The sequence below is a fragment of the Chelonoidis abingdonii genome, chromosome 6, assembly GCF_003597395.2.
Source record: "Chelonoidis abingdonii isolate Lonesome George chromosome 6, CheloAbing_2.0, whole genome shotgun sequence".
NCBI classification, from domain to species: domain Eukaryota; kingdom Metazoa; phylum Chordata; order Testudines; family Testudinidae; genus Chelonoidis; species Chelonoidis abingdonii.
The window spans coordinates 74,410,674-74,421,428 of record NC_133774.1 but is presented as its reverse complement, the minus strand read 5'-3'; the positions used below and the strand labels follow the sequence as shown (position 1 = coordinate 74,421,428).

The 10,755-nt window shown below is 41.0% G+C and overlaps 1 protein-coding gene across 2 annotated transcripts in view; it reads left to right on the top strand.

The window, feature by feature from the left end:
* PGGT1B (protein geranylgeranyltransferase type I subunit beta) overlaps positions 1-9,640 on the top strand; it is a 74,668-nt gene extending 65,028 nt beyond the window's left edge. For both annotated transcript variants that reach the window (XM_032789135.2, XM_075067163.1), the window contains exons 8-9: positions 267-375; positions 8,958-9,640. In XM_032789135.2, the coding sequence (XP_032645026.1) occupies positions 267-375; positions 8,958-9,139 (291 nt within the window). In that variant the 3' untranslated portion in view covers positions 9,140-9,640. The remainder of the gene's footprint in view (positions 1-266; positions 376-8,957) is intronic.
* Positions 9,641-10,755: the final 1,115 nt, after the last annotated feature.

Below are 10,755 nucleotides of genomic sequence, written 5' to 3'. Positions count from 1 at the left end.
CCCTGGTAAACAACTTAACAGCCAGGGAGGGGTGGCCACAGGAGGAGAACAAGAACAAAATGGAGTATGGGGACAGCTGTAAGAAACAAAATGGAATAGGGGGATAGCTGTAACAGACACTGGGCTACACATGTCTGCTGCTTTCTTGCAAGAAGACAGGATACTAAAACTTACCATAACTATGCCCCAGTGTGCCACTTATAGCTGTTAAAATGGTAAAGCTGCTCTTTATGTAGGTATTTCTGTAACACTAACTTTTTTTCCAGCTCTTGAAAATATTCCAATATACAAATTTTGAGAAAAACAGAAATTACATCTTGTCAACTCAAGATCGTCTTGTTGGTGGATTTGCCAAGTGGCCAGATAGCCACCCAGGTAAATTTATTTCTCAGAATCTTGATGTGTTTTGTGTTGCAAAATGTATTCCAGTGGTCCAGGAGGTGGCTCATTTTTAACACAAGTAAAGGCATATTTTTAATTCTTCCCCCTGAGAAATGTTATGGCTTACTGTTGCACCTAATTGGAAAGCTAATATGTTTAATGTGAAGTATACATCTCCCTCTGCCCCTTTTCCTTGTTTAAAATGTCACAAATAAACTGCCCCTTATTGAAAGAGAGAAAACGGCAAACAACCTGTTCATATTTATTTAGTATCTGAGTAGTATTTTCATGTATTTAAAAACATTTTAGCTAAAGAGCATAGACTGTGTAATGGGTATTTATCAAGGGCCCATTTACAAATGTTCCCGAGCCTGTTCTTTTTAATAAACATACTAAGAGCACATCAGACAATATCGCTAAATCTTCTGAAAAAGCTAATGCAAAAAGCTTAAAGTACTAATGGTACCTAAAACTTTTCATCTATCTGTAGCCTTGCAGAGTTCAATTTTTACTTTTTATAACTGATGGAGGAAGTGGAAGAGGAGGAGGATTTATTTTTAAACATTTTTATTCATTTAAATGTTCACAGTTGCAAGAAATTACTCAGTGGGTTTCAGACAGTGGAGAGCATCAGACAATATTTAATGAGGGGTTGAGATTCCAAAAAGGTAACTTTATAACCATTAGAACACAAATTGTCAACATCACGTGTCAAAATATAAAAAGGCAATGTCCTTAATCTTCATGCAATGTCGAGGAAAAATATTACATTAACTGTGTCATAAGGGAAATTTGTATTCCAAATGCATTACAAATCTAAGAACAATTCCTTAATGTTTTAGGAGAAAAAGCTAAATCTAACTCTCAGATTGAAAAACTAGCAGAAGTCCTGTACAGTGCAAGCCTGTATGCCATTTTCACACATCAGCATCAATGTGCAGTGATCAGTGCATACAAATTCACTGTTCTCCACATTGCTTGCTTAGTGAGGGAGATGTAGTTATAATACAAGATATTCACTAGCAGAAAACATGTACACAGAACTATTAAAAATACAGGATAACAGTGCAACATGTTTGAAGTACATTTGTATCTCATAGACATTTTTTGCTATAAAATAAATCTTCATAGAATATCAAGGTTGGAAGGGACTTCAGGAGGTCATCTAGTCCAGCCATCTGCTCAAAGCAGGACCAATCCCCAATTAAATCATTCCTGTTAGGGCTTTGTCAAGCCTGACCTTAAAAACTTCTAAGGAAGGAGATTCCACCACCTCCCTAGGGAACCCATTCCAGTGCTTCACCACCCTCCTAGTGAAAAAGTGTTTCCTAATATCCAACTTAAACCTCCCCCACTGCAACTTGAAACCATTACTCCTTGTTCTATCACCTGCTGCCACTGAGAACAGTCTAGCTCCATCCTCTTGGGGGAACCCCCTTTCAGGTAGTTGAAAGCAGCTATCAACCCCCACCCTCCTTCCCATTCTTCTCTTCTGCAGACTAAACAATCCCAGTTCCCTCAGCCTCTCTTCATAAATCATGTGCTCCAGCCCCCTAATCATTTTTGTTGCCCTCCGCTGCACTCTTTCCAATTTTTCCACATCCTTCTTGTAGTGTGAGGCCCAAAACTGGACAAACCACTCCAGATGAGGCCTCACCAATGCCCAATAGAGGGGAATGATCACGACCCTCGATCTGCTAGCAGTGCCTCTACTTATACAGCCCAAAATGCCATTTGCCTTCTTGGCAGCCAGGGCACACTGTTGACTCATATATCCAGCTTCTTTTTCACTGTAACCCCTAGATCCTTTTCTGTAGAACTGCTGCCTAGCTGCCTGGTCCCTACTCTGTAGCAGTGCATGGGATTCTTTCATCCTAAGTGCAGGACTCTGCATTTGTCCTTATTGAACATCATCAGATTTCTTTTGGCCCAATCCTCTAATTTGTCTAAGTCTTTCTGTGTCCTATCCCCACCCTCCAGCATATCTACCACTCCTCCCAGTTTAGTGTCATCTGCAAACTTGCTGAGGGTACAATCCACGCCATCCTCCAGATCATTAATGAAGTTATTGAACAAAGCGGGCCCCAGGACCGACCGTTGGGGCACTCCACTTGAAACCGGCTGCCAACTAGACATGGAGCCATTGATCACTACCCGTTGAGGCCTATGATCTAGCCAGCTTTCTATCCACCTTCTAGTCCATACTACTTTAACTTGCTGGTAAGAATACTGTAGCAGACTGTATCAAAAGCTGTGATTAAGTCAAGGAATAACACATCCAGTGCTTTCCCCTCATCCACAGACCCAGTTATCTCATCATATCAGGCAATTAGGTTAGTCAGGCAATGACTTGCCTTTGGTGAATCCATGCTGACTTCCTGATCACTTTCCTCTCCTCTAAGTGCTTCAAAATTGGTTGTGTTTTTTTTTTGAGAGCCTGCTCCATGATTTTTCCAGGGACTGAGGTGGGGCTGACTTGCCTGTAGTTCCCCGGATCCTCCTCCTTCCCTTTTTTAAAGATGGGAACTACATTAGCCTTTTTCCAGTCATCTGGGACCTCTCCCGATCACCATGAGTTTTTAGAGATAATGGCCAATAGCTCTGCAACTATAGCCACCAACTCCTTTAGCACCCTCGGATGCAGCTCATCTGGCCCCATGGACTTGTGCTCGTCCAGCTTTTCTAAATAGTCCTTCCCAGGAGGGGCTCTAGGTATTTTGCTGCCCCAAGCACGGCAGGCAGGCTGGCTGCCTTAGGTGGCTTGCCTGCGGGAGGTCCCTGGTCCTGCGGATTTGGCGGCACACCTGTGGGAGGTCCGCCGAAGCCGCGGGACCAGTGGATCCTCCACAGGCATGCTGCCGAAGGCAACCTGCCTGCCGCCCTCACGGAGACCGGCAGAGCGCCCCCCGTGGCTTGCCGCCCCAGGCACAGGCTTGGCATGCTGATGCCTGGAGCCGCCCCTGGTCCTGAACCACTTCTTTCTCCACAGACGGCTAGTCACTTCCCCCCCATGCTGTGCTCCCAGTCTGGGAGCTGACCTTGTCTGTGAAGACAGAGGCAAAAAAAGCATTGAGTACATTAGCTTTTTCCACATCCTTTTTCACTAGGTTGCCTCCCTCATTCAGTAAGGGGCTCTCACTTCCCTTTTCCCCCTTGTTGCTGAACTAAAGTCATTTTTGGTTGACCTGTGTACATGTGAGAAGGTCCTAAAACAGTCTAGTTGGAGGGCTACTAGTTGATGAGCTATCACAGCTCACAGGGTATATACCATTACCCTATGAATGTGGATGAGAGTTAAATAAAATTCAGCTTCTTAATCAACATTTTTCTTTCTTTGCCTAAGTGTAGATTTCAGTTGTTATAGATGAAAATATTTTCATCCTTGATTTGTATGTATGGTAAAATTGACGTTTACTGACATCAATAAAAATTAACCCCTTCCATGCATAATTATGTGCTTGATATATGTGTAGTTGTTAGAGCCCATGTATGTGTAGGAAGGAGGTAGCTCAGTAATAGGTAATCAGATCTTGGATACAATTTGAAAATATACTGGAATTCAATGAAGATGTATCAGAATGTGAAAACAAACCTTGCACTGGCAATAACTCTTGTAGTAGCATTTAGGATAAAGTATAAAGAGGATAAACAGTCTGTAAACTCAGTTGAAGAAGATAAAATGTAGTCATAATAAAGGCAGCAACTGTTCAGTATCTTCATGTGACAGAAATTTCGGCCTAGCTATATTTCAGTTAGTAGAGCTAATTTATGGGCACTTACAGTATTTAAAGTTTGAAAGAGTGGTTCTGCTCTTATAATAATGGTGTTGTGAGTTTCTGTGTTTATCATATCAGTGTCCAGATCAAATGAGCTCACTTTGCATGTAACTGCTGGTCCTGCAGAAACTCTTCAGGGATCAAGCTGAGTTCTTTCCTTCTCATGCATGATCCCCAGTAATAGTCTGCAGTTCAAACGAGGCCCCCAGTAGTACCTGAGCCAGTCTCATTGGCTTTCATGCTCTGTGAGCTTGCACAGGTATAACTTACTGAGACCTAGGCCTTGTCTACATGTAATCTTTGTGCCAGTTTAACTGTTATATTGGGTAGGGGGGGTTGATTTCCCCCCCACCCCAGTACTTAAATTGGTATAGTCCCTGGTGTGGACACAGTTGTTATATTGGTATAAAAGTGATTTATGCCAGCATAGCTTATTCCCCTTCTCTACAGGAATTGCTATACAGGTATGAGCACCTTTGTACTCCTTACTGTGTCCATGCTAGACGCTTTGTATCACTTTAACTGTTCTGGTGTAATTAAAGTGGTACAATTTATGTATATAGACAAGGCCTTAGTAAAGTATTAGTCTGGTAACTGGGTCTGCAGTGCTAATAAAAAAAAAAAAGTAAAGTTAGAGGAAATAATTGAGTGTAATTGAGTGTGCATATGGAGCAGCTGTATTGAGTAAGATATTGCTTTTACATACGTTCCTCAGAGTAAATCTGTAAAGGCTAAAACTCATGGCCCGTCACTGTTCGTGCTTGGAAAGGCAAACAATGCTTGTGGATTTTTAGCAATCTTTCCTTCATCCTATAACCTTGCTAATCGTTTAGCTGTCAGAATGTTACTTTCAGCAAGAAGCAATTTTTGGATCCCCCCCGCCCCCAGGCTGTACAACAGTTGTAGCACCTCAGTATTTTCATTAGGTCTCTGTTACCTCTTAATTTTTCATCTCCTCCTTCCCTTCTAAATGGCATCATTCTTGTGGTGTGCCCAAGCTTTTCTGGTGTAGATTTAACATTTAACATTGTTTCCATCCCAAGCCTCCATATGCAGCTTTACTAGCCAGTTGACTAGTTTAATTATTTTAGTGACCTATAGCTTGATACAAGAGGAAGCTCCAGAGTGTTCCTGTTGCATTAAAAGCCATTTAAACAAACATCTAACCACCATTTTTCCTTGAAGAGCTAGGATACTTTGTGCTGAATAAGGAAGAGTTCAGACAAAATTGTACAGGGAAAAAATTATTCTTTGGACATTGATTGAAGTCTTGTGAGGTGTAGTGGTATTTGCTGTGCATCTTGTAGATCAACCATTACCATTGTAAGGGAACTGAAAACCCCCTTTTCTTTATCTAGATGCACTTCTTGCTCTGTTAATACACTAGAAAAAAGGAGCCTGTTGAAAAGCTAAACTGCATGAAAGGTTTCTTAAATGTATTTTAAACTATAAAACTGTGTGTATTAAAGATAAGACTCGACTGAAATTTGGGTAAAAACGAACTTTCCTACTTTGTTTTTTGTATTGGGCACGCACATACTCACTGTGTACTTCCTGCAACGCAAGTCTGCTGTGTTCCTGTAACCGTCACTCTCTTCTTTTGAGAGCGTGCGTGTGATAAGCTTTTTTCTTCCTGACCCCCAAAATGGAACAGGCAGGTTGAATGTAGAACTGCAGGGATTATGAACGTTTTATCCTGATCGCTCCGGCATTATCTGTATCTAGAAAAAAAATCGCTGGTATGCCCCACTCTCTTCTAACCTTGGCAGCTCATGAAATATACACATCCTGAAAGCCTGGATGTCTCCTATAACAAATTAGTATATTTTCTTTGTGTTTTGCTGCTGTTGAATATCAACTATGTAAGACTTCACAAAATTACAATTGCTGTGTATGTCTGCTGTGACACCTTTTTCCCCTTCTGTTTTTCCCATGTAGCTGCTGAAATAAGTTCCTGTTCCTGATTTTAAGAAAAGCTAGAGTGGCATAGTTGAAAAGAGATTATCCTTCTTTATTAAAATGCAGTTCTATCCTGAAGGGTGACTGACTATAGAAATGGCATGATAAAATTCCACATTTGTGAGTCAATGGCTTCCGTATCAAATTTTGCAGTTTAAAGGTTTTTTTTAACTGCAAACAGTCCCTGCAAATTCAGTCTGAGGGTATGGCTACATTTGAAATTTCAAAGCGCTGCCGTGGCAGCACTGCGGGAGCGCTGCCACGGCAGCGCTTTGAAGTCTGAGTGTGGTCAGAGCGCCAGCGCTGGGAGAGAGCTCTCCCAGCAATGCATGTAAACCACATCCTCTACGGGTGTAGCGTACAGCGCTGGGAGCCACACTCCCAGCGCTGCGGCACTGATTACACTGAGGCTTTACAGCACTGTATCTTGTAGCGCTCAGGAGGGTGTTTTTTCACACCCCTGAGCGCGAAAGTTGCCGCGCTGTAAAGTGCCAGTGTAGCCATACCCTGACTTTCAGATCCCAGGCTATGTTCTCTGCTATTGTAAAGGTTCTCCCAACCTAATTCTGTCCTCATTTACATCTGCAATTCAAAGCATGCTCTCAGTGAAATTAAAGAACCCTGTTGCTTTCATTGTAACAGAGCAGGATTTGAAGATAGTGAGGACTCCATAGGTGGCCCTGCAAATTGAATTTAACAATTCTGTTGATAGGTGGGCCAGGAAAAGTGCTGTTTTGATCTGCAAAGCTGCAAGTTTGGACCAGTGTAACTCTTGATCCCTGGGCTGTTAAATAAGAAACCCTGCTCCGTGTGTGTGTAAAATCACTGAAAGTACAACTGTAGCTGAAATACTTCAAGCTGATTCTCAGAAATTGTGAGGACAGCAAAATGGAGAATATTCCATGTTTAGTAAACTAGACAGATATGTGCATACTGGATTGCAGAGTACATCTTTATCATTGTTTCAGAGCACAATAAATTAAGTCTTTCAACACCCTTGTAGCATTGTTATTCCTATTTTTCCCATGTAGCTGCTGACATGGGGAAACTGAGACAGTGATTTGTCTGGTGAATCTGTCACTGCAGAAATCCAGGAACACTTGACTCATAGGCCTGTGTTCTATTAATTAATTATACACTTTCCCTAGTGTTTGCATAAGGCAAACAAAAGCCAGCTTTTTTCTTTGTTTAAAAAGCTTTCACATTGTTAGACATTTAAGAAGATTGCCCTGTCTTGCATTAATTTCTGCTGCTGCCCAGTGACAAGTATCAAGAACAATAAGAAATCTGTTTTTGGTTTTACAAGTGGCTCATTAAAAATGAATTCCATTAATATCTATTTCCCCCTCACTACTTGTGTGTAAATCCCATCACAGTTAAAGCTTCAGAGGAGAATAGGCCCCAAATATTTCCCTTTCCCCGTATTGAGGACAGTACCAAGACCAATATCTAGATTTTTATATACCACACACATCACCATAGTAGCTGAGCCAACATAAAGTGCAGTACAGAATACAAACAAAAGGAGAGCGATCTGGAAGCATACACAAAGCACAGCTGAGGCAGAAGGAAAATGGGAAACAAAGAATTAGCTTGATAAAACATGGAGAGTGAGAATAATCTGAAAACAAATCAAATGTACGGAAAACATTAACTGTAAAGCTATTTGAGTACAACAGCCTAAATTAAGATTTGGCAAGGAGGCAGTGCAAATGAGACTTCATCCATTTGCTTTGTTCCGTGGTTGTCTTCTGCCTGTGTGCCTTATTCACAAAATGTGTCTCCACAACTCCTGGCCTTCAAATGCCTGGAGATTTTTGTTATTGCTTCAAATAGAAAAAGCAGTGCACAGTTCAGGCTGTCACAGTCAGTATGTTTTGTCTGGCAGTAAATTCTGCATTAGTCTGCACTGTCCTGCCACAACTTCAGAGCCTTTGGGTTAAATCTGCCATATATGGGCAGTCGGGTGGTACTTTTTTAAAGGGATTTCAGTGAGCATGCTTGGGGAGTTTTCCCAGGGGTGAGCTGTCACTGCCAGACACTTTCAGTGAGGTCACCCAGAAGGAGATGTGTGTAGTGAGCACAACAGTGATGCTTTATAAGGAGGCTTTCTTTTGGATATTTGGCTGGAGTATGTGCAGATATCTATCTGAAAAACTTCTGTTTGGTCGTTGTGAAATTACAATGAAACGAAAAAGGTTATGGAGCATTGATATGGCTGGAAGGGCCATATAAGAGGTATCTTTCTTCCCCAGCATTAGAGAAATCCCCCTGGATGGGCTGGTGGAGGTGTTATGGTGTTACTGTACTTTCCAGATTCTGCCTTTTCATAGCTGCTAGTACCAAAATACATCTTGCTGTTTTAATGAATAGTCAGCTATCACCTATGCCCTCATCTACAGAGGTTGCTGATACTGTAACAGGAGTAATTTTTCTATGCTAAAAAAATCCTCTTCTGGTTTTAGAAGGAAATATTTTTAGAGTGTCTGGGAGGGAATGCTTTAAATAAGCTCCTGACTCTCTCGGGCACTTTTATGTGATCAGCTAGCTGCGAGAGCTCTTTACTGAATAAAGTTGCTGTGCTTCCTAGAATCTAATCTTAGGAATAGACATTCCAGACCATCTCCTCATACTCAGTTTGCCCTAGGGCTTGGTTAACTATTTTATATTTGGAATTAGATAAAGCAAAATATAACTAGGAACTTCTATTAGCCATTTATCTTTCAGGGCTTGGCTTAAAATTGGTTGGTGTTTTGGAAAACAGAAACAGTTGGTTATTACTGCATGATCCACCAGGAAGCATTTACATTTTAACTAACTCCTTTACCATTTTGTTTTCAGATGCTTTGCATGCATACTTTGGGATCTGTGGCCTGTCATTAATGGAGGAATCGGGCATTTGCAAAGTTCACCCAGCCCTGAATGTAAGCACAAGAACCTCTGAGCGCCTTCAGCACCTCCATCAGATCTGGAAAACTAAGGACTCTAAACAGTGTTCAGATGACGTACACATCTCTACATGACTGATTTAGACTCAAGCTTAGTTTGGTAGCATAACTGTAGCCCAAGGTTAAAAGCCATGTATAACCACTGTGCTCTTTTTAAGTGCTGGAGTCATACAATCAAATCCATGTTACTGGCATCACTTTGATAGTGAATGGCCTTTAGCCAGTTATTCTTCACTGGGATAAAAGGAAATTTCAGTTGTGTAGAAGTTTGCCACTGCAGACTCCTGAAATGGCTTGTACTTCTAAGAAATCCCTTGAGGCAAATTTTGTTTTCATTTGTATTTTATTTTTTAAAATTTGTGCATACTGTGTCAAAGTTTATAATGGGGAAAGTGTCTTCAAAATCTGTTTACATATTATCATACAGTATAGCACTGAACCTCACAAAGTTCTTAATGACCTTAATGTTTGACATGTTTAGGTAGAGAAACCCCTATGTTAAATCTGGGTTGAAAGTAGATGTCAGCTTCCATAACCTTTTGTAAACAAAAAAATAAAATTATTTTATTCAATGTAGACAGGCTTCCTAAAGTTGTGTGGCGTTCTTACATTAATTCCATAATCCCCTTGTATAGCTCAAATTAGGCGGATATAATAGCTTAATATGAAGTATTATTCATTACCTTAACCAGAATTTAATTAATTTTTTTTTTTTTTTGGCATATACTACATTAACAATGGGAGGGGAAAGTAACCATCAGAATCCTGGGGTAAAGGTACCATTTGGCAAGGTGCCATCACACAAGGTTTCTGGAGCAGAGTGCCAGAAATGTTAGTAGTGTTATACCATTCAATTACATCTTGATTTTCTTTCAAAATATTTCTTTCCAATGTCAGAGAAAAAAGTCCTGATTCTCTTTAAAATGTCTGAATATAAAGAGCAGAGGGTGGTATTTTAAAATTACTGTTTGATGCTTTTTTAAAAAAATAGCTTTATTCCAAATAAAGTCCAATAAATTGAACATTTTCAGCCATTTGCCAATATGTCTAGTTGTGTTAGAATTGAGAGGCGCAGTTGAGGTGCTGTTCTGAGTTTGACAGATCTCAATTGCTTAAATTTCACAAACATACAGCAGAAAAATGCATGATACACCTAACCTTGCTGTTACCTCACTGACCTGTGTATCAAAAAGCCACAAATTATCATTTAAAAACAGATTTCCAGCTTTACTGTTCACTGAGGAGCCACTGCTGGAGGCCAAACAAGTGGCATGCTCCTGATATCTGCCTAAAACTGACCCAAGAGGAGAAAATAAAGAAAACCTTGGGCTCTTCATGCTGATGGGTGAGAGTGACCCTGGGACTGGCCTTTCCAACTCATTAGAAGGGAATGGGGAGGGTAGTCATTTTCCTTCCACATACGGAACTGGCAATGCCCATCTTTAGTTCCTCATGGTATTGGGAAGTGCAGCACTGGGGCATTCTAAGGTTACATCAAACTGCTGATGAAAATGGGGGGTGGGTGCTGGAACTAGCTTTTCTTAAAAGCATTTCTCCCTTGTTGAACCAGCTGCCAGGTTTCTTGTGGCGAGAGCCTACCGCTTTTCCCAACGATTGGTAGGAGCAGCAGACTTGAGAAGAGTGGCGCTCTTAAGTTCTGAGCCAGTGTTCTTAGCGCTAGTGCTGGAAGT